Source organism: Dendrobates tinctorius, unplaced genomic scaffold (genome assembly GCF_039654945.1).
Source record: "Dendrobates tinctorius isolate UK_male_01 unplaced genomic scaffold, ASM3965494v1 ptg000104l, whole genome shotgun sequence".
Lineage (NCBI taxonomy): Eukaryota > Metazoa > Chordata > Amphibia > Anura > Dendrobatidae > Dendrobates > Dendrobates tinctorius.
In genome coordinates this window covers 8248292-8272455 of record NW_027361772.1, presented here as the reverse complement: position 1 = coordinate 8272455, position 24164 = coordinate 8248292, and the positions used below count along the sequence as shown (strand labels likewise).

General features: G+C 45.6%; 2 protein-coding genes across 2 annotated transcripts in view; one reads left to right on the top strand and one right to left on the bottom strand.

The window, feature by feature from the left end:
• Nucleotides 1-2338: 2338 nt before the first annotated feature.
• Nucleotides 2339-10369, bottom strand: CUNH2orf68 (chromosome unknown C2orf68 homolog). Its single transcript, XM_073588703.1, has 4 exons — nucleotides 10179-10369; nucleotides 6506-6621; nucleotides 4641-4786; nucleotides 2339-2860 (listed from the first exon to the last, which is right to left on the bottom strand). The coding sequence occupies exons 1-4, from the start codon at nucleotides 10277-10279 to the stop codon at nucleotides 2738-2740; spliced, it is 486 nt and encodes a 161-aa protein (XP_073444804.1). The 5' UTR covers nucleotides 10280-10369; the 3' UTR covers nucleotides 2339-2737.
• An 85-nt stretch (nucleotides 10370-10454) lies between these two features.
• USP39 (ubiquitin specific peptidase 39) overlaps nucleotides 10455-24164 on the top strand; it is a 41781-nt gene continuing 28071 nt past the window's right edge. The window contains exons 1-7 of the mRNA XM_073588702.1: nucleotides 10455-10617; nucleotides 13463-13538; nucleotides 14343-14437; nucleotides 14525-14661; nucleotides 20590-20742; nucleotides 21016-21241; nucleotides 22341-22415. Coding sequence (XP_073444803.1) covers nucleotides 10560-10617; nucleotides 13463-13538; nucleotides 14343-14437; nucleotides 14525-14661; nucleotides 20590-20742; nucleotides 21016-21241; nucleotides 22341-22415 — 820 coding nt within the window. The 5' untranslated portion in view covers nucleotides 10455-10559. The remainder of the gene's footprint in view (nucleotides 10618-13462; nucleotides 13539-14342; nucleotides 14438-14524; nucleotides 14662-20589; nucleotides 20743-21015; nucleotides 21242-22340; nucleotides 22416-24164) is intronic.

The window sequence follows — 24164 nt, the reverse complement described above, 5'->3', positions numbered from 1 at the left end:
CTTCCACTACCAATCTGTGCAGCTGGCAAAATGCAATCAGGCCCCAACTCAGTACATCAGATGCCAGATAGAGACGCGTGATCCATTATTGCACAGAACACGTTTCCTCCAATCTCCAGTGGTGGCAGATTTACACCACTTCATCCGGCGCTCCGCATTGTGCTTGGTGATTTAAGGCTGCATGTAGCTGCTCGGCCATGACACTCCCGGCGGGGGCGCTGCGTTTGTGGTGATGTTCATACCAGAGCAGGTTTGGACTCTGCAGTTATGGAGTCAGCAGAGCGGTGGTGACTTTTCTGTCCTCTGCTCCTCAGCACTCGGTGACCACGCTCTGTAACATTACGGGGTCTCCACTTCCTGGCTGAGAAGCTGCGGTTCCTTCTATTTCCCAAAAATATCACTCACAGGTGATGGTGAATAATAAGGAGGGAAGAAATGTCATGTACTGCCTTGTTACACCAGTGACCCCTATTACAGGACTGTGCCGGTATCTGGGAGCTCTTTACCACCAGCCATTCTGGAACGTTAGAAGACGCAGGAGGCCGGAGGTTATACACAAGGGTCAATGGGACTGAAGACAAAAACTGAATTCAATGAATAAGACATGTGCCTCATACTTTTTGTCCAGGGTCTAGTATTTATTAAAAGGGTTTGGGGGCTGGAAAAAAAAAAAAATTCTGTGTTCACTCTATGTGACTATCAAATCGTAACATTTTGGGATGCTTTCCCCAAAAGGGTGGCGATGTGACCGCATGTCTTCGATCTCCATATTTGTGGTCACAAGCCGACCTTATTCTTTTCCTCTTCTCTCAATTGAACATTGTGCAAAGAGGCTGAGAACCCAGTCAGCAGGTGACCACAGGTATGTAAATTGCCACCTACACGGGGAATAGTCAGTGTGCTCATCACGGCCTACAATCACGCTGACTGCAGACTTTTCAGTCTGGAAAACCCCTTTAATATCAAAACCTCAGCGCAGGTGACCAGGGTGCCTCTGGTCGAAATACAACTGTCAGGAATCTACAGTATCTGAATGCGACCGTACTACATCTACAGGTACAACCCCCAGGGTCAAGACAGTGGACCTGCAAGTATCAAGATTGTGTCTTCAAGGCAGTACATCTGGATGAGAAGCTGAAGAGGTTATTCCCAATCTCAGGTATTCATGGGAATATCTGCCTCTATACTGTGTACACAGGAGCAAAGGACTTTGCCAACAGCCGAGCGGGCTCAACCATGATTTGTCTAGAACTCCTATTCACTTCTTTGATCACTAAGGATACAGCGGCTCTTTCTGTAGACCCAGCGGTGAGATTCATGGCCGTTTCACACAGTACAACACCTTGTCAGGACAATTTAGGCCCTGACAATGCGCTCTGCTTTGCGAAACGCTCTTTAGGCTTTTTTTTCCCACGTTCCTATACTGCTGATTTAATAAATTGTCTATTTATTCTCACATCCTCTCATCCACACTAGACCTTAATGAAATTGTGATTGTAGCCCAGACATCTTAAATGCAACCTGTCATGTCCTTTGTAGCATGTGAAGTGTCCCCAGTGCATTGTTAGTGATGCAATGTGCATCACTAACATGTTTTTTCCCATGAAAATCGCTGCTGGAATACTTATAAAATCCCACTTTATATAGTTATATCTTACCTACTCGTTTATTCACAGGGGCGCCCTTCATCGATCAGTCAGGCTTGTCCTCCCGCACAATTTGAATTGTTCCCGGGATTGCGCCGATGTTACTGTATATCCCGCGCATGCGCAGAGTTTATTCTTTTCCGTGCTTACATAGTGTGTACTGTGGACGCCGCGCTTGTGCAGCATGTTGTTGAACCGATCTTGCGCATTGTCCATTGGCGATCCGCGATTGCACTGCGACGAGCCGCTCCCTGTCGAACAGCTGTGAGACAAGCAGCTGCAGGGACTCGAACATATTATTCGAGCACGCCGAAGACACTCGGTTAGCACCCGAGCATGCTCCGATAACACTTTATCCCACTCATCACTAAATTCTTGGTTTCTTTTTTATGACTACCGCCATGTATAAAAGAAAAGTTTTATGGCAACCTCTAGTCTCGTGCTGATCATTTCCATCTTTGTCTGGTGGCCGGCTGAAGAAGACCCTCGTTTTATGGCCGAGAGTGCTGGCCTTCATGTTGGCATTTTGCCTTACTGTAAACAGTGCAAATGGGGGGAGAGGCTCCTGCTGCAGGTAGTTGTCTAACATACACAGGGCAATGAGAGGACATAGCTGAGCTCTGGAGACATATAGATTTTTTTTTAAATGAGATTGTTGCATGAGACAAAATGAAATAAAAAGATTAAAAAGGTAACTAGCACTGGGAAAGTTTTTATTTTTGTGCATTTTCTGTGACATGTCATATGTCCAATAGATGCAGGTTCCCACCGCTGAGCAATTTTGGAAACAGAAAAAGAAAAACTTGAATTAAACAACACAAACCAATGCATCACTCTTCCGGAAACTAGTGGACCATGTAAAGCACTACTGTGCCGATTCCCCCACACTTCCTAAGACTTAAACAGGGTCTTACTCCCAGAGCAGTAAATCTGACATAACACAGGCGCCCCTTCATTACTGGCACGGCGGGAGCGGCTCATATAGGTTCTCCGGCTCCTCGGTATATCCAACTCCTTTGTTTGCCCAACACTGGAGAATACGGCGGTGTCAACACAGGAATAACCAGACCCCCAATGATGGAGGAGGGGATTCAGCGATGTACACTTCTTTTAGCGATTTCCTCTTGAATCCGTTTTTTCAGAGCCTCCTTCATTCTGGTCTCCAGTTGGTTCTCCACTGAGATTTTTGTCGCAATCTTCTCAGCGTCATCATCCTGCATAAGATGGAATAAAAAAAAAAAAAAAATATATGGAAGGTGTATAAACGTATGATCTTTGGTGTCAGTGTGTAATACGTAGCAGAGCTCCGCTCTCGGAAGCAATATATAGAATATTCTGTGTGTGTAGAGCAAGAACCGACAGAGATTATTGGAAACCCAGGCTGACTCCAACATAAACCATCTTTTCATATATAACATGAATTTCTCCTTTAAGAGCAGCCCTTTGGACACACTCGCACGGAGTGATAACTTGCTATCTTACTAGAACCCTTTAAAAGGGGTTGTCCGATGCTGCTCACTTCCGTAACGGAAGATGAGCGGCGCCCACGACGATGCATTTGCACTGGTGATTGTGCAGGTGCCCACGCAGACAGGACTCGATCGGCACTGCTAACTTTACTTGTCCGTTTATATACCTGACACTTCTTGGTTCCTGCAATGTTCATTCACTCTTAAAAACTGCTCAAATCTGTCTACAGTTCTGTCTTCAGTGAGGGATCTAATTACACCTGCTGCCTATAAAAGTCTATTGAGAAGGGAGGGCAAGAAGCAGAAAAAACATATAATGGCCAGAAATAGTTTTATTCCTCATACACATCGCAGTCAGGGGACTCTCACCTAGCCAAATCTGATTTCATGGCTTTCAATGATGAGGGGCAACACCCTGAAACATTTGTCTGCAAATTGAGATTCTGGTTTGGCTTTTATCCTAGGTCATGTGGCAAGGCTCGATAAAGGGTCGATACTGACTTAGGATCGCTACTTACAATAGGTGGCCTAGAGTTCAAATCCTCCTCATCTGTGAAGAGGTCATTTACATATCCCTCACACACATGACAAGGTATATTTGAAAGCCAAAACCCAAGATAGAAACAAAATGAACATATACCCCGCTGTAAGTAAAGCAACAGTGCATATAAATAACATTGGGTACACCGATTTTGATTGAAAAAAACAAAAAAAAAAAAAAACTTGAAAGCCATCCCACCAGCGACAAGGTGACCCCAGTCGGGATGGTCTTAACCTCTACCACTTAGAACAGGTAAGGATGTGACCTTCCTTTCTTTCTTTGAGCTGGGCATTACACATATATTTATATAGCTTCCCGTTGCTGGGTGTCCTTAGTCGTGTCCCGATCCTTCTCTGCCATTATTCACATTAAGGTCGTTTTTGACACATGGTAAGGTTTTAATACTAGATATTAGGACCATCCTGATTGGGTCACCTTGTCGCTGGTGGGATGGCTTTTACTTTTTTTTGTGTAACCATAAGTATTGTTTACCCAGTTTCCCATGTTATATGTATGCGCTATTGCCTTTTATTACAGCAGGGTATGTGCTCATTTTCTTTCTGTTATGTATGGGGGGGGGGGGGAGGAAATGAGAAAGGAAATGAAGGGTCTTCTCCTCAATGGGGATGGTTTCCCCTTAGTTTTCAGCAGTATGATGGTTGATCCTAGTACTTATGAAGTCGGTCAACATATTCCTGCCGTGCTTAGATTTTATGAAGTGCAGCATGTGGACACATATGGAAATAATATGTATATAGGTCTATAGCAATCCGCACATAACAATCAGTACAGGATAATATCAGTGGTGCAACTCGACGTTTATAGGCCCCAACGCAAAATCTTCACCGGGGCCCAAAACCATCATGGATCCTTATTAGTACCGGGTCTTCTCATATGGGCCAGAAGGACCTTTTGGGCCCTCCTGGGCTCTATGACCCCTGCGCCCACTGTCGTTACACCCATGATACTTCCTACGACACCCACCTCATACACCACAACAGATGTGACTTTGCCTCCGTCGGCCTCAAACTCCAAGCAGAAGAGCTGATTTGCAGGGGTCTCGGGGTCAGTACTGGAGTCACTGTCGGTCAGGTCATCATCCGCCCGATCGGTAGTGCGGCTCGGCCTCTCTGAGAGAAGGGATGGGATGAAACACATTACTTCTAAATTATTAACTGGTCGGTTTCCAAAACTGTCTGCAGTCATTGACAGCAGAACATAGGGGGCAGTGTAGGTTCAGGACAAAAGGCATAATTTACTAAGAAATGCCCCAAAAGTCTGCTCTAATGGGCACCAAAAACGGTCTCATAATGCCAATGTGATAAAACTGGTGCGTTTTAAGACAGTGTAGTCTAAGTTTACGCCGTCTTTATTAATTCAGCCCAAATCTGAAGTGTAAAGTCCAGAATGAGCGGTCATGTGCGCTCATGAGAGAACACCATTTCTGGCCATTCTAGGACTTGTGTCCCTCATTATTATGAAGTTTTCCCCTCTTTAGGCACCAACAGCCGCAGCCTTTCTCCCTCCAGCTTATTCCCCCTTCACCGGTCCCACAGTCTTCTATTCTGATCCCTCACTGCAGACAGATTTGTAGACAGATTTGAGTAGTTTTTGAGAGCAGGATTTACTATTATTATTTCTTATTATTAAAAAGTTCAGATAAAGGGGTTGTCCAGTCAGAAGATATTAACGACCTACTCCTAGGGCAAGTCAAAAATAGCAGATTGGCACCACTAACTGATCAGCCTCCAGATGTAACCACATGGGACGGAGCGCAGCCCCATTCATTGTGTATCGTCCGCTGCCAAGTACTGCAGAGCGGCTCCTGTAGGAATAACTGTCCTGCGGTGCCTGGCGGAGGCTGTTCAGCAAATTTTCACGTGTTTACATCCAGCTCCCATAGACAGTTACAGCTGATCGGTGGGGCGGCCAGGTTTAGGACCCCCCACAGACCCAATATTGATGACTTGTCCTAGGGATAAATCATCAATACCCTCTCACTGGACGATCCCTTTAATGTTTAAAGCAGCAGTTCTTGCGGCTGATCGTACCAATTTCAGTGCAACTCAAAAAATGGCTGGGTTACCAGACATCTATCAGAAGGACTAGCCCTTCGATCGTACGAGATTATCTCCCCTCTATATAAAGGGGTTGTCTCATCTTAATAAAATTGCAGAGGCATCCCTGTCTTCATAAGACCAATGGGAGAGAGCAAAGTTCAGGCCAGCGGCAGCCGCACCACGCGCATGGATTGGCGGTTTGTTAGGCAGGTCGAACAGCTGTGTGACATGCAGGCACAGGGACTCGAACATATTGTTCGAGCACGCCGAAGACATATTGTTAGCACCCGAGCATGCTGAGATAACACCTTATCCGAGCACGTTCGCTCATCACTAGAAGTCACTTTTCAGACAAAGGGTGAAGGGTCCCTTTAAATACTGATCACACATCTTCAGGATGGGCCACTAATTTATGACCCCGTGTGTGTGCACATGCTGCGGATTGTCCTGAGGATTTTTCAGCGTGGATTTGTCAAAAACCGCAGGTAAATCCGCAGGTCAAAAGACCTGCGGTTTATCTGCAGTTTAGCCTACGGTTTTCCCTTGCGGTTTGACACCTGCCATGGAGCGCAGCTCCGGTATGAGCGCAGGGCGGGTATGGGTCCGTACATCCCTCTGTGCGTACGTACTCCTGCTCCTCCAGGTCTTGTTGCTTCAGAGCAGTGTCCCGAGACCCCACTAATTGTAACACGGTTATGTATAATGTCAAAAATAATTTCAAATGACAGGTAGACGCTAACACGGAAGCCCCAGAAAACCTCCGAGCCCTCATCTACATACAGCTCTCACCTCGTGGACGGGGGTGGTAGACCTGTCGGTCTGGCTTCCGAGGTCGGGACGGTCCTGGGGTGTGCCTTTTCCTTTGCTTCTCTTTAGCTTGTTTCACCTCCTTATCGTAATCATCTCTAAGAAAAAGTAAAAAAACCAAATCTTATTAAAAATGTACAATAGTCTTGCATGGGGCGGGCAGGGCGAGTAATCAGACATTACATTATATAAGAACTCATATTAACACAGGGCCAAATACACGGTGTAAGGGATCAGCTCTGTGGTAGGCGCTTGTGCACACACAAGGATCCGGATCTTTGGCTCAAAACAAACGAGCGGTTTAATAAATGTCCATAAACCGTCTAGATGAACAAAACAGCCTTATCCGCCACAAAGGGATAACAGTAAATATTCCTTTTAGAGGTACGAGCTCACTCGTCCAGACACACTCACAGTTTGTCAAGATCTGACTAACACCAACAGAGGTGTTTCCACCTCTACTGCAAGACACTGAGACAGATGAACTGCCTTGTAAAGCTCACTCCAAATCCAGAAACCGGAGGTAATGGAACGGCCAGTCCCACCCAGCTCTATGGCCGTTCCTAAAACCTGGGCCAAAAGTCCGGACCCATTAAAAAGCACCTCTTACCACTATACGAACTGGAGCCGGTTTCCCTGGGTCCTACATCACCGAATCTTGGCACTTCGGCGACACATACAGTCATGGCTGAAAGTGTCGGCACCCTTGAAATGTTTCAATAAAATGAAGTATTTTCTCCCGTCAAATTATTGCAATTAGACATTTTGGTATAGACATGTTTATTTCCTTTGTGTGCATTGGAATGCAAAAAAAAAAAAAACACGTGTAAAAAGGCGAATTTGACATAATTTCACACAAAACCCCAAGAATGGACAGGACAAAATTGTGGGTAAACAACTCTGTTTCAAGCATGTGATGCTCGTTCAAACTCACCTGTGGCAAGTAACAGGTGTGGGCAATATGAAAATCACACCGGTAACTAGATTAAAAGGGGAGTAGTTGACTCATTCTTTGCATTGTGTGTCTGTGTGGCCACACTAAGCATGGAGAACAGAAAGAAGACAACTGTGAGGCCTTAAGAACCCAAATTGTTGAAAAATATCAACAATCTCAAGACTAAAAGTCCATCTCCAGAGATCTTGATGTTCCTTTGTTCACGGTGCAGGTGAACAAGAAGTTTACAACCCATGGAACTGTAGCTAATCTGCCTGGACGGCAAAGAAACATTGATGAAAGGATGCAAAGCAGGATAGACCGGATGGTGGATAAGCAGCCCCAATCAAGTTCCAAAGAAATTCAAGAAGTCCTGCAGGCTCAAAGTGCATCCATGTCAGCGCAAACTATCCGTAAACATTTTAAGTAAACGCCACAGCAAGAGACCCAGGAGGTCCCCCCTGCTGGCACAGCGACATAAAAAAGCCAGTCTGCAGTTTGCCAAAGTGTACATGAGCAAGCCAAAATTCTTTTGGGTAAGCGTCTTGTGGACAAATGAGACCCAAGACAGAGCTTTTTTGGTAAAGCACATCAGCCTCCTGTATACTGAAAACAGATTGAGAAAAGAACACAGTACCTACAGTCAAATATGGTGGAGGCTCAAAGATGTTTTGAGGTGTTTATGTTGCCTCGGGCACTGGGTACGTTGACCGGTGTTATAAAGCTGGGTTTGCATCGTAGATCATGGGTCTTCCAGTAGGACAATGACTCCAAACATAGTTCAAGAAGCTCTCAGAAATGGAAGGAAACAACGCGCTGGAGAGTTCTGAAGTGGCCAGCAATGAGTGCGGATCTAAATCTCATTGATCAATTGTGGAGAGATCTTAAAATTGCTGTTGGGAGAAGGCACCTTGAAATATGAGAGACCTGGAGCAGTTTGCAAAAGAGTCATCCAAAATTCCAATTGCGAGATACAAGAAGCTTGATGATGGTTATAGGAATCTGTTGATTGCAGTTATTTATTCCAAAGGCTGTGCAACCAAATATTAAGCTGAAGGTGCCAACAATTTTGTCCAGCCCATTTTGGGGGTTGTGTGTGAAATTATGTCCAATCTGCATTTTTTTCTGTTTTTTTTTGTGTTGTTCCAATATACACAAAGGAAATAAGCATGTGTAATTGCAATAATAATCACCGCTAGCGTGGTGACTAGAGTTAAGTGACTTTGGTCGGATCGGGTTTCGTGAAACCCGAATGAAGCAAAATTTGAGTCGGATGAAACTGGTCCAACTAGGGCAAAAAAAAGTCGGAGTTTCGTCCGAAACCCGACCCCAATGCAAGTCAATGGGGAATAAAAGTCAGCATTGAGCGGAGTGGTCATAAACCACTGTTTGGGCGCACGGCAGGGCTCAGAAGGGAAGGAGCGCCATTTAACATTTTGAATGGAAAATATGCTGGAATATTTAGCGGTTGCCATGTAGCGTTTGGAGAGCCTCTGTGTGCCTAAACATTGGAGCTCCCCCACAAGTGACCTCATTTTGGAAACTAGACCCCCTAAGGAACTTATCTAGATGTGTGGTGAGCACTTTTAACCCCGACGTGCTTCACAGAAGTTTATAACGCAGAGCCGTGAAAATAAAAAAAATCATTTTTTTTCCTCAAAAATGATTTTTAGCCCGCAATTTTATATTTTCACATAGGTAACAGGAGAAATTGGACCCCAAAAGATGTTGTCCACTTCTTGTACAGGGCCCCCATATACCGCTCTTGTACAGGGCCCCCATATACCGCTCTTGTACAGGGCCCCCCCATATACCGCTCATGCACAGGGCCCCCCCCATATACCGCTCATGCACAGGGCCCCCCCCATATACCGCTCATGCACAGGGCCCCCCCATATACCGCTCTTGTACAGGGCCCCCATATACCGCTCTTGTACAGGGCCCCCCCATATACCGCTCATGCACAGGGCCCCCCCCATATACCGCTCATGCACAGGGCCCCCCCCATATACCGCTCATGCACAGGGCCCCCCCCCTATACCGCTCTTGTACAGGGCCCCCCCCCCTATACCGCTCTTGTACAGGGCCCCCCCCCTATACCGCTCTTGTACAGGGCCCCCCCCCATACCGCTCTTGTACAGGGCCCCCCCCCTATACCGCTCGGCCCCCCTATACCGCTCTTGTACAGGGCCCCCCCATATACCGCTCATGCACAGGGCCCCCCCATATACCGCTCATGCACAGGGCCCCCCTATATACCGCTCTTGTACAGGGCCCCCCCATATACCGCTCATGCACAGGGCCCCCCCATATACCGCTCATGCACAGGGCCCCCCCATATACCGCTCATGCACAGGGCCCCCCCATATACCGCTCATGCACAGGGCCCCCCCATATACCGCTCATGCACAGGGCCCCCCCCATATACTGCTCATGCACAGGGGTCCCTGCCTGTATCCCCCCTGCCCCAGAGATCAGCAGCGTTGTCATGGTGACACAGGAAGTCACCGTCTTGATATCTTTTCATTTTCCTTTATGTCTGCGCCAAAAAATGGGGAAAACTTGTGATAAAACCCGGCAGATGGGATGTTTCAGCAAGGTCTGAAAACTGCGAAATATTCCGCCTCACAGGAATATCTGTATGATGTGCAGTGAGAGAACTACAACTCCCAGCATGCCCCTCCGCCAATAGCGTAAGCACAACGACACCGAGCCGCTCACCGAGCTTTCTGGTTCCTCCGGATATGATGAACGAACCCATGATTCATGTCCAGCCGTCCGCCGGGCCCGGCTCTCACCCGCGACTCCGCGTCTTCCTCCATCCCCCTCCGATCATCACTGGCTGTCCCGCAGTCCCCAAATCCCCTTTCTGTGCGGGTTAATGCTCCTTCTGGCTGATTGGCTGGAAGACCCAGCAGAACTCAAAGATGATTGGTGACCGGGTCAAACGTTACACGAATCGAACCAATGAGAGGCCAGAACTTAACTGCGTTTCAAACCTCGCTTTAATTCTGCATCGACCAATCAATGATCTCTGCACTAAGGGGGCGGGTCGTTTAGCAGATTCGAGGCTCGGTACGCAACGGTGGCTGTGTGAGAAAAATGAACGTGGTGAAACGGCTTAAACGTGAAGCGGTGGAGGAGCAGGCGGTGGCTGTAGGTGTGTACACTGGGGTTATGACTCGGGCTGTAGTGACGTGCGGGTCCCTGGCATCTACCCGATCTAAATTATATCAACCAATAAGCAATCAGTTTGTAGTTTCTATGCTGTTGTACGCATATGCAAGCTGACCTGTGATTGGTTGTTCTGGACATCACTACTCCTGATGTAATAAACAACATGGCTGCTTACACTGCCACTCTACTGTGGGGGTAACCTGTGTTACAGGTGGGAGACTCGCTGCAGACTGTAGGAGGTGAGTAATGAGAGCCCCCACAATAATTCTAAGTGAAGATCACTACAAGTCCAGACATCATTTCTGGTCACTTTAAAAAGCTGTGGCGAGAATGGAATTCTTAATGAAGCCGTCGCCCTCCTCCTCCCATCAAAGGTTGTATCCTCCAAATGTATTGCAGTCCTCACATTATACAGCGCTGTGTACTTACAAGTGTTCATTTTGCCTTTCTACCCAGCTAATTCTTCTCTATTCTCTGCTCCATGTATAAACAGGAAGTCTCTTGTCCCAGCATTTATCCTTCCCCTCTTCACCTCCTGACCCAGCTGCTCCCTTCTCCTCCTGCCATTGACTTTTGCAGTGACTCATTCAGGAAAAATAGACCTCCTGTTTCTACATAGAGCTTAGACGGAGTCAGCTCATCAGTTATTAATCATGTGATGTCATAGACCTAATGGAAAAGAGAAGAATTATCTGGGTTGAAAGACAAAATGAGCAATTGTAAGTACACAGTGCCGTGTAATATGATGACTGCAATATATTAAGAGGATAACAACTGATGGCAGGAGGAGGATGAGGGCGGCTTCATTATATGGCATCCGTTCAGATCAATAAGTGACTATGTAATACTCGGTCTTACCAAATACCCCAGAGCAGGACTCGTGTTTTACAGCAGATCCACCATTTTTTATAATAGGGGACCCAGCAGCGCAATGGTAAAGATGGAAACAGCTTGTCCTGATGGGACATTTACTACTCTAGGAAAAAAATGTGACCCTGATCAGTGGTACTCCGGCTGTTGTACAGTCACAACTCCCATCATTCTCTAAGTCTGTTACTGATCCCATTACTTTCACGGCCTTTGGAAATGGAGCGTGATTTACCTGACAGGTTCCGTCCAGATAGGTCGTCAATATGAGATTTGTGGGGACTGATACTCAGCACCCCCACGAGTCGGCAGCAGCTCTGACCTAGCCAGACCTTATTCAATCTCTGTGCAATGTTTGCATCCAGCTGTCGGGGTCTTTTCACCTCCCCCCCCATTCTGTTACTGAAAACGTATCCTTAGGATAACTCTTGCATATTAGATGCCTGGACAACCCCTTTAGCGGTGGAGATCTAGTCACAAAGAATGGCTTCTGAAGGGTCTGTCATCGGGCTTTTAGACCCCTACACCAACTTCATCTATGGTAATGCATCTGAAATGTTGGTTATTTCTATAATTTTATATTACAAGTCTGATTCTTTGTTCTCTAGAAATACATTGACGAATGTTTATGCAAATGAGTCGCAAGTATCGGGGGCTTGGCGCTGCACTTACCGCTCTCTTCCGCGGTCTCTCTTTTTTTTCTGTGGCCGGCTCCCCCGCCCGAGATCTCATACAGGCGCCGTTATCAGGGGTGGCGTATGCGTAGATGCATATCTGGCTTTAACACCATCATCAAGACCTTACTGTGTCCCCCCCCCGGTAATGACGGTGGCTGCGCAAGCGCTCGTCCAAGCCCTTTGCACTTGTGAGCTCATTTGCATAAGCGTTCTCCAAAGAATTTCCAGAATATTACACCCATGGACTCATAATGCAAAGATGATGTCGGTTTAGGGTCTGAAAACCTGCAGACAGTTTCCTGGTGTGGAGGCCCCTGTACACACAGCGCTGGGGCTTCAGTCTTACAATTCACTGTTGCAAAAAAAAAAAAAGTAGCATTGGACACATTCCCCGCAGGTGCCTTAAAGGGGTTCTCCACTACTTTTTCACTGATGGGATATGTCATCAATGTCTGACCAGTTGGGGTCCGACACCCAGCACCGCCACCAATCAGCTGTTCTCACAGGTGGGAAATACTCCCTTGCGGAGCTTCTTCGTCTTCTGATATTTTCTGCCTCGGGGTACTGCACATACACCCCCTATTCGAATCAGTAGTAGGCAGATGTGCCGTACCCTGCCGCGACCACTGTCGGAAAACGGAACAGCTCCACTAGTGAGTATTTTTGGCCAGCGGCCGCCACCACCAACAACAGCTTATCGTCAGGGTTTGTGGACTCCCACTAGTCAGACATTGATGACCTATCCTAAGGAAGGGTCACCAGTGAAATAGTAGTGGACATCCCCTTTAATTATGTTTCTAGCATTAGCTGCCAGAAGAGCTCAGAGAAAGTTCACCGTGTTGACCGTATCTTACATCTTTATGAGGCATCTCCGTTAATAAGCTCTTGGGGTATATGAATATCTTAGGGGGTCACGGTTGGTTTATGAGACACATTGGAGAGAAGGTCGGCCACTTACCAACACTGTAGGGAAAATTCCTGTTAGGCAGCGACGTCTCCAGGAAGAATCGGCTGTTTTCCAGATTGCTGATAACATTAGTGGCGACTGTTAAATACGGATTGTTTGAGATGACAAATCCCCTTTAATTTAACGGGGAAAATCCGGTCATAATAATCTTGTGATTTATCAGATACATTGGTGAGGTCTCTGATCTTGGACCACCACTAATTTCCAGAATCTCCTAATTAAAGTGTCTCAGTACAGACTCCTCAGAGATAGTTTTGTATTGATTTCTATAATACTTCCTGTACATGAACAGAAAGTCGCTATGTTATATCTTTCAGTTAAAGCCAAGTACAGTCGTAATGAGCAAAAGGATCGACGCAGCCGGCATTGTCCGTATCTGGACACTATCAACAGGTCAGTATTAGGCTGCGCTCACACATCCGTGGGCAACATAAGGGCTGTCCAATTTTTATTTATTTTTTTATTTAATTTGTTTTTTTGTCAATGAATTTTACTTAGTGGGGAAAAAAGTATTTGGTCAGCTACTAATTGTGCAAGTTCTCCCACTTAAAAAGATGAGAGAGTCCTGTAATTGACCTCATAGGTAGACCACAACTATGAGAGTCAAAATGAGAAAACAAATCCAGAAAATCACCTTGTCTGATTTGGTAAGATTTATTTTTCAAATTATGATGGAAAATAAGTATTTGGTCACCAAACATGCAAGATTTCTGGCTCTCACAGACCTGCAACTCCTTCTTTAAGAGGCTCCTCTGTCCTCCACTCATTACCTGTAGTGATGGCACCTGTTTGAACTTATAGGTATAACAGACACCTGTTCACAATCTCAAACAGTCAGGGTTTTCTGGATTTGTTTTTCCATTTTGACTCTCATAGTTGTGGTCTACCTATGATGTCAATTACAGGCCTCGCTCATCTTTTTAAGTGGGAGAACTTGCACAATTGGTGGCTGACTAAATACTTTTTTTCCCCACTGTATATTTGATGTATTCAAACATGCATTATAATCACAGATTCAGGAGACTCGGATCAGGTCCTATTCTGATCCTATTTTGTTGGTCAGAATCGGCCCTTAAAGTCTGTGGGGATCCTGAAGACACGGATGTGATGTGTGACTGGTGCCTTACTGTGAGATGAGTGGACAGGTAATGTTGTAGAAGTTTCCGTTCCCACCTTACGCTCTGACTCTTCTTACAGGAGCGTCTTGGATTTTGACTTTGAGAAGTTGTGCTCTATATCCCTGTCCCACATTAATGCCTACGCCTGCCTGGTGTGCGGGAAGTACTTCCAGGGTAAGTGACCGGCTCCAGATGATTAGTGTCTGCCCCAGGGGGGACAGAGTGTTACCCCCTGAATCCTTCTCTCTTCTCCATCCGCAGGTCGGGGGCTGAAGTCTCATGCATACATCCACAGCGTTCAGTTTAGTCACCACGTTTTCCTAAATCTGCACACCCTAATGTTTTATTGTCTGCCCGATAACTACAAAATCATCGACTCCTCCCTGGAAGACATTACGGTACGTGGCTGCAATGTTGGGGGTGGGGGGGGATATAAAAGGAGTTTGTCTTTTGGGTAGACCCCTTTAATGTCGGGTACCAAACAAAAGCAAGTCAGTGATTTAACAACTTTTATAGTCCACACCCAACATAGAAATAGTGTCCAGCCTGGGTTATTGAGGTCCCAAGCACAATCAGCCATTTCCATTGAGCACCTTCCTTTCCATGGAGCCCTGGACCGTTCAGAGGATGACCGAGGGGCTTAACTACCACAACAACACCCAATTATCTCATTACATCCGCATTCTTTTTTTTTTTTCTTCAATATTTTTCTCCTTATCAATCCATTTAACCCGTGGCGCGTACTCAAGAGTCGAGCCTGCACTAAATCCAGGAGATAACTGGAACGGCAATAACCGGAACTTGCTGTACAACCATATAATTGCTGATGGGTCACAACAGCCCCCCCCCTCACCCGACCGCATGATCAGAGGGTACCAAAGAATTGTCATGGCAACCAAAGGCCTGCTAAAGACACCCTTGGCTGCCATCTTAGACACCCTTGGCTGCCATCTGGCTGCCTGTGGCTCGACTTCATAAGGGTACAGTATTTTCTGTATTGCTGTTTGTACCTTAGAACAACCGATCAAACAATCGTAAGTTCAAGTCCTCTAAAAATCCTATAAAACAAAGAAAAAAACACATCACCCCCCCCCCCCCATTCCCTTAGAAATAAACAATGAGAAATACATATATATATGCGATATCACCATGTCTGGATAGGTTCTATCAAACTATAGAGCAAGGAGAAAAAAAAATCCTTTTTCCTGCACAATAAATTCTGTAACAAAAAAAAAGCAGTGACAAAAAAACACACACTGGCAGAATTGTGCGTATTTCTTCAATCCCTCTCATAACTCTTCACTTGGAATTTTTTCCCATTTCTCAAAACATTATATGGTAAAATGAACAGTTTTCATTCAAAAGTACAACTCTTCTCACAAAAGAGGAAAAAAAAGCCCTCATACATCTGCGCCTGCTGATAATAAAAAAATAAAACAAGTCATGGCGCCTGGAAGAAGGGGAGGGAATTTTTTTTGCAAGTTTTCCCACCTACAAAGAATATAGGTCTGTAATTTTTATTGTAGGTACACTGCAACTGTGAGAGACAGAATCGTAAAATAAAATCCAGAAAATCACATTGTATGATTATTACATAATTAATTTGCATTTTATTGCATGAAATAAGTATTTCAGTAGAAAAACAGAACTTATTAAACAGAAACCTTCTGTTTGCAGTCACAGAGGTAAGACGTTTTCTGTAGTTTTTGACAAAGTGGGGTTCATGCTGGAATCCCCAGCCACAACCCATCTTCAATGCTCTTACTGAGGGAAGGAGGTCGTCTGACCACTGTAATTGCAAACAAAAGGTTTCTGTGACAAATATTAACTTTTGTTTTTTTTACTGACATGTCGTATATACTCACGTATAAGCCGAGATTTTTCAGCCCATTTTTTGGGGCTGAAAGTCCCCCTCTCGGCTTATATGCGAGTCATATATGCCAGGGTGTCGGCGGGGGAGGTAGAGCGGGGGTGTCAGATCATACTTACCCCCCTGGCGCGGTCTCTGCAGCCCCCCGCATCTCCCACGGTCTCAGGCTCCTTTCTTCAGCAGTCACGTGGTACCGCTCATTAAAGTCATGAATATGCACATATTCATGACTTTAATGAGTGGTACTACGTGACCGCTGAAGGAAGGAATAGCTGCTGGAGACTGCGCCAGGTGGGGCTGCAGAGACCGCGCCAGGAGGGGGTAAGTATATGCGATATTCACCTGTCCCCAGTCCACTGCTGCGCGCTGCTCTGTCCTCCGCGTCCTCTGGCTGTGATGTTCAGGTCAGAGGGCGCGGTGACGTAGTTGGTGTGCGCCGTGCCCTCTCCCTGAACAGTCACTGGCAGAGGTACCCGGAAGACAGCAGCGCCCTGGGATGGTCCGGGGACAGGTGAATATCTCAGGTGCTGGGGCCCTGAGCCAGCGGTGACAGCGGCACCTGTACCCCATAGCGCGCCAGTGTCCCCGCCTGCTTAGGACACCGGCACCTGGCTCCCTGCGACAAGAGGTATGTTTTTTTTTTTTTTTTATTTGCAGCTGCATATGGGGGCATAATCTATGGGGCATTTTATGGGGCAGCATTTGGAGCATAATCTATGGAGCATCTTATGGGGGCCTATTCCATGGAACATCTTATGGGGCCATAACCTTTATGGAGCAGCATATGGGGCACATTATTCTATGGAGCATCTTATAGGGGCATTATTAACCTTTGTGCTGCATTACATGGGGTGTATTTTGTATGGAGCATCTTATGGGGCCCATCATAAACTGTATGGTGCATTATATGGGGCTCCTGATGGATGTTCAAAAACATTTAACCTACTGATGTCTCAATTAATTTTACTTTTATTGGTATCAATTTTTATTTTTGAAATTTCCCAGTAGCTGCTGCATTTTCCACCCTAGGCTTATACTCGAGTCAATAAGTTTTCCCAGTTTTTTGTGGCAAAATTAGGGGGGTCGGCTTATACTCGAGTATATACGGTACTTATTTCCTGCAATAAAATACTATGTAATTATGTAATATTCATACAATGTGATTTTCTGGATTTTATGTTTAGATTCTGTCTCTCACAGGTGAAGTGTACCTACGATAAAAATGACAGACCTCTTCATTCTTTGTAGGTGGGAAAACTTATAAAATTGGCAGTGTATCAAATACTTCTATTCCCCTCTGTATAGGTTCTCAAGAATTATTTTCTGATCTCTTGGAGGGACAAATGGTGTTAAAAAAATAAAATAAAAAAACTGTGCTTACCCACAAACAATATACAAAAAAAATTACTAGTTTTGAGCGAATGTGGTCTGATAAGGCATTATCCAAGCATGCTCAGGTGATAACCGAGTGACTTTGTGCTCGAATAATAAGTTCGATCCCTGCTCCAGCACGTCTCGTGGCTGTTCGACAGCTGCAACACATGCGGGGATTACCTGTTTGTTAGGCAGTCCTTGCATGTGTTGCAGCTGTCGAACAGCCACGAGACGTGTAGGAGCGGGGATCGAACTTATTATTCAAGCTCAAAGTCACTCGGTTAGCACATGAGCATGCTCAGATAACACCTTATCCAAGCACATTCGCTTATCACTATTCATTAAGGTACTTTCATGCCTGGTCATTATGGAGTTAATGTATCTCACTAAAGTGGATTGTTACACTGGGTTCAGGAGACAAATAGGCAGAAAATTGGCCGATATTTTTAATTTTAACATGACCATTAGTGATGAGCGAACATGATCGGATAAGATGTTATCGAGCATGCTCTGGTATTATCCGAGTATCTTGGGAGTGCTTGTATATCATGTTCGAGTTCCCACAGCTGCATGATTTGCGGCTGTTAGACAGCCCGAACACATGTGGGAATGGCCTAACAAACTGGCAACACCCTTATCTGAGCACGTTCGCCCATCACTAATGACCATGCATCCATTACAGTTGAGCCCCAGTTACAAGGAAATACTAAAGCATCCATTGGAGCCCCAGTTACAGGGGAATACGAAAGCATCCATAGGAGCCACAGTTACTACTGCATATCATGAGCGTTCGTTTGTGCCTGTTAACCATGTGCACACTGCAATATGTCTGAAAGATGAAGGTCATTGTATGACCGAAACGTTACTTAATTTTACTTTGTGCAGGCAATCCAAAAATAATCTGCTTACATTTACCTGAGTGCCAAGTTTTCTACAAGATTTACATGGGATAGGATCCTACTTGGACACCATCCACAGCAGTGGTGTAATTACCATTTTTGACAAGGAAATACTAAAGCATCCATTGGAGCCCCAGTTACTGGGGAATACAAAAGCATCCATACTTGCCCCAGTTACAGGGGAAATACTAAAGCCTCCATAGTTGCCCCTGTTACCGGGGAATGCTAAAGCATCCATTGGAGCCCCAGTTACTGGGGAACACGAAAGCATCCATTGGAGCCCCAGTTATTGGTGAATACAGCCCCCAGCTGTACCATACATCGCTGATATAATAGGACCCAGCAGTTCTGTTTGCCAGAGACCTGATCTGCTCCTTGATTTCAGGCACTGGTGCGCCAGGACCAGTTGCTGTAAATTTATAGCGTCTGACCTCCCCTTCTCCACCTCACCTACCACTAGGGGGTGCCATAGTTTTAGGAGCCCTACAAATGGAGTAAAATGGATAAGCCAAAGACAATATTTATCAAATATCAACAGGATAGATGACACATGTATGATAACTGGGTCACAAGAACGGGGGTCCCATCTCCCTGGGAGCCATGGTCTGCATGTGTGACCACAGCTCCATTAATCTAGGGAAGCGGAGGTCAGGCACATGCTCCACCTTTACCTTAGGCCACACATGTAAAACTCTGGGCCATCTGGGCTATCATCGGCATTCTGGATGCCAATACAGTTGAAAGCAATGATGGAGGAAGTGTCAGCTGAAGCTCCCTCCACCATCATTCTCCCTCTGCATCTGACATCTCAGCGCAGTTGGTGCGATGTCATTACAATGCACCCGCTGTGCCGAGCAGTGCAGAGGATCAGACGATGCACTGTAGAGAACAGAGTTTTTATTTATGGAGTACTGTTGGCCCATTATAGTGCATGGAAGGCAATGCTGGGCCCATTATACTATATGTAGAACTATGTAGGACCATTATACTGTATGGAGAACTATGTTTGCACATTATACTGTATGGAGAACTATGTGGGGCCATTATACTGTATGGAGAACTATGTAGGGCCATTATACTGTATGGAGGACTATTTGTGCCCTTTATACTGTATGGAAGGCAATGCAGGACCCATTATGTTGAATGGAGGACTATGTCGGGCCATTATACTGTATGGAGAACTATGTCGGGCCACGATACTGTATGGAGGACTATTAAAAACACATGTGACATGCGCAAATGTGAACAAGTCGGTCGGACAGTGTTCACGCCACCCACTGACTGAAACACAAAAAGAAAGCACAAAATAACAAATGTGCAAAAATGTTGCAAAATGTTATTCTGTGCGTTCTTTTTGTTTTTTGTATGGAGGACTATGCAGGGGCCACTATACTGTATGAAAGGCAATGCAGGGCTTATTATACTGTATTGAGGACTATGGGACTATGTGGGGCCATTATTCTGTATGGAGTACTTTGTGGGGTCCGTTTTATTGTGTGAGGATTTTAGTTGGGGAATCATATTGTGATGGGGTCTCCATACTTTGCCTTGGTGAGGGGTTGCTGAGGGCGGTATAGTAGGGTCATCATACCGTGCGTGTGGAGGAACGCACTGTGGGGATATCATACTGTGTGTACGGGGCTTTTTTGTTAGCATCTTACTTTATTTGCATTATTAAAAGTTTTTTATCCTTTGTTATTACAGATTTAAAATAGGCCATGGGCCATATGCTTTTTACTGTTTTTACATAACATTATATTATTCCAATATAAAAAGATCTATTAATTAAAATGTACTTTGTTCATGGGACAAGCTCTTTAAATTTGTTTCCATATGAAAAGTGTCATCGTTATATTTCGTAAAGAAAACCTTCCTCAATTGTAGACATTTTCTTAATATATTACAAGGTTGGCCCACGACTTGGTCCAAGCTGTTAATTTTGTCCCTCTGTATATTTAAATATGCAAGTGCTTTGCTGCTCCATTTACGCTGGAATTGGGGACCCTTGTTCTCGTTGGTGGTCACAAAGATTAGACCCCCCCCCCCCCAGTGATCGGACATTTATCACCTATCCTCATGCTACCATTTTGCCGCGACTGCTAGGTGACCAGAAGTGACCTTTGTAGCCATAGCCCATGGGTCCCACTCCTCCATGATCTGTGCTTTTTTCCTATCTTCCTCAGTACGTATTGAAGCCAACATTCACCAAAGCTCAAATCAGTCATCTGGACAAACAAGCCAAGTTGTCCCGAGCGTACGATGGCACCACCTACCTACCAGGCATTGTGGGGCTCAACAACATCAAAGCTAATGACTACGCCAATGCCGTACTGCAGGTGAGTGTGAGATCATGACTGATGAACTTGTAAGGGAGTTGTAGTTATGAAAGAGCAGGAGAGCCAACACTTGGAGACCTTGGAATATAGGGAAAAGGAGCCTGATGTCAGGATCAGTGAATGACATTCGATAAAGGAGAACCAGCTGTCACAGTTGGTTCATCAATTATTATTAATCTAGTTCCATTATGCCAGATGCCCGGTCACCGGCACAGCAGCTTCCGCGTTTCTTGATGCTTTGTTTTCATTATATGTTTTGTATATCTATTCTAGGCATTATCCAATGTTCCCCCACTGAGGAACTACTTTTTGGAGGAAGAGAACTACTGTGGAATTCAGCGCCCTCCAGGGGACATAATGTTCCTTTTGGTGCAGAGGTTCGGAGAACTGATGCGTAAATCGTGGAATCCCAGAAACTTTAAGGCGCACGTGTCCCCACATGAGATGCTGCAGGCTGTCGTTCTTTGCAGCAAGAAGAACTTTCAGATCACCAAGCAGGGTGAGTCTGGAGCACTTGCGTCGGCGCCTGTGAGTCTGGAGCGCTTGCGTCGGCGCCTGTGAGTCTGGAGCGCTTGCGTCGGCGCCTGTGAGTCTGGAGCGCTTGCGTCGGCGCCTGTGAGTCTGGAGCGCTTGCGTCGGCGCCTGTGAGTCTGGAGCGCTTGCGTCGGCGCCTGTGAGTCTGGAGCGCTTGCGTCGGCGCCTGTGAGTCTGGAGCGCTTGCGTCGGCGCCTGTGAGTCTGGAGCGCTTGCGTCGGCGCCTGTGAGTCCTGGGCGCTTGCGTCGGCGCCTGTGAGTCCTGGGCGCTTGCGTCGGCGCCTGTGAGTCCGGAGCGCTTGCGTCGGCGCCTTCTTGTTTGTCCAGATACATTTTAATTTGACCATGTAACACAATTTTCTATTCTCTGCGTGACCTGAAGCTTCAGCTGTTGCAAGAAGCTGGTTTCTATGTTACCAGTAATTATGAAGTCTTCTCAGAGACGCTGTCCATTCAGTTGGTTTTATGGCAGTGAAAATGCTAGTTAGAATTGAGCTCGGCCTCCTCTCTCTTTTTGCTCAAACCTTCAAGTTACAACATCCCCAGGTTAGATTGTTTTCAACGTTAAATTGCTCCTTGGAAAAGAAAACCACATTCGTACTGCTATCTAGTCTCATCAGAACAGGGCTACGTGCGCTACTGTGTGCCTGCGCCACTGGGTGCCTGGGCTACGAGTGCCGCTGGGCGCCTGGGCCGCATGCGCTGCTGGGTGCCTGGGCTATGTGTGCCACTGTGCTCCTGGGCTGCGTGCGCCCCTGGGTGCCTGGGCCGCATGCGCCGCTGGGTGCCTGGGCTGCGGGTGCCACTGGGCTGCGTGCGCCCCTGTGCTCCTGGGCTGCGTGCGCCCCTGGATGCCTGGCCTACGTGTGCCGCAACACTTTTCAGGACACCAGCTGTGGGTTTTTATTATGCTTGTACTGTGTGAAGACTGCGCAGCACCCTAACACGCTCCTGTCCTCCTGCATAGAATATAGCACGATGGGTCTGGCTGGTCCCGGGCCTCGCAGCCTTTAATGTATAGCATTTGTAATTGGAGCCTTGCTTATTGTTTGTGTGTTTTCTAGGTGATGGCGTCGACTTTCTCTCTTGGTTCTTAAATGCTTTGAACTCTGCTCTCGGTGGCACCAAAAAAAAGAGAAGTAAGTAAATGCTCTTCATACAGTTGGGAAGGCAGTGTAATTTGGCTGAACACATCCTAGTATATAGATGGACAATATTTTTGTGGCTTTTCATTATTAACCCCTTCATGATGGGGCCAATGTCTGTTTTTCTTCCCAGAGCCAAAACTTATATTTTTCAGTCCACACAGAGATATGAGGGCTTGTTTTTTGGAGGGATGAGTTGTACTTTTGAATGACGCCATTAATTTGTCCACATGGTGTAAATTCCAGGTGGGGAGAATTTTTGAGGAAAAAAAACTACAATTCTGACATTTTTGGGGGGATTTTTTTTTACAGTGTACAGTTTGTGGTAAAAATGACCTTGCAATATGATTCAGCTCATCAGTACGATTACAGTCATACCAAACATGTCCCGTTCCAGGTTTTTTTTTTTGATCATTTTAGTAATGGGAAAAAAATGTCACAAGTTTGCAAACAAAAATTTGCTTTTTTTTGTGTGTGTGGGGGGGGGGGGACAGATGTTTTTATTGATACCATTTTGAGATAGATATGACGTTTAATCGCCTGTTAGAGCATTTTTTATGGGATTGCAGCAACCAAGAAAACATAATTTTGGCGTTCTTGATTTACTTATCTTAAAGTGGTGATATCACATGTATTTTTTTTATAACTTTATTTTCAATGGGGGGAAAGTGGGTGATTTGAACTTTTATTGGTTTATTTTCATTTTTTTTTTTTTTTTTTTTTTTTTTTTTTAAAACATTTTTTTCCACTGTTAATGTTAGCCCCCTTAGGGGACTGGAAGCTGTGACCTTCTGATCGGCCACAGGCTGGGTGTCAAAGGAGCTCTATAATAGTAACATAGTTTTGAAGGCTGAAGGAAGACCTTATGTCCATCTAGTTCAGCTGAAGGAAGACCTTATGTCCATCTAGTTCAGCCTATTTTTAGTGCAGCTGTTCTGCATTGTTGATCTTGGGGAAGGCAAAAAACCCACAGAGTAGAAGCCAATTTTCTCCATAGGGAAAAAAATTCCTTCCCCTAAGCTGGGTCAACCATCTACCTATAATATTCTGTTATTGGTAACCTTCTATACTGTTACTCACAAGAAAAGCATCCATTCCTTTCTTAAATTCATTCAGTGAGTTGGCCATCACCACTTCCTCAGGAGGAGAATTCCAGAGTCTCACTGCTCTTACCCTGAAGAACCCTCTTCTATGCTGGTGCAGAAATTGTCTTTCCTCCAAACGAAGAGAATGCCCCCTTGTTCTTGTCACAGTCCTTGGTACAAACAGTTCATTGGAGAGATCTCTGTATTGCCCTCTGATATACTTGTACATATATATTAGGTCTCCCCTAAGTCTTCTCTTTTCTAGAGTAAATAGACCTAATTTTGATAACCTTTCTGGGTATTGTAGTGAACCAACTCCATTTATCATTTTAGTAGCCCGCCTTTGAACCCTTTCAAGTTCAGTAATGTCTTTCATGAGCACCGGCGTCCAAAATTGCCCACAATACTCCAAGTGTGGTCTGACGAGTGATTTGTACAGAGGGAGAATTATGTTTTCATCTCGTGTCCCCAGACCTCTTCTAATGCATCCCATGACCCTATTTGCTTTGGTGGCAGCTGCCTGACACTGCGCACTCCAATTTAGCTTCTTATTGACTAAGATGCCTAAGTCTTTTTCCATGTCTGATTTCCCCAGCAGTTTCCCATTTAGTAAGTAATTGTAGCATCTGTTTCTCCTTCCCATGTGCATAACCTTACA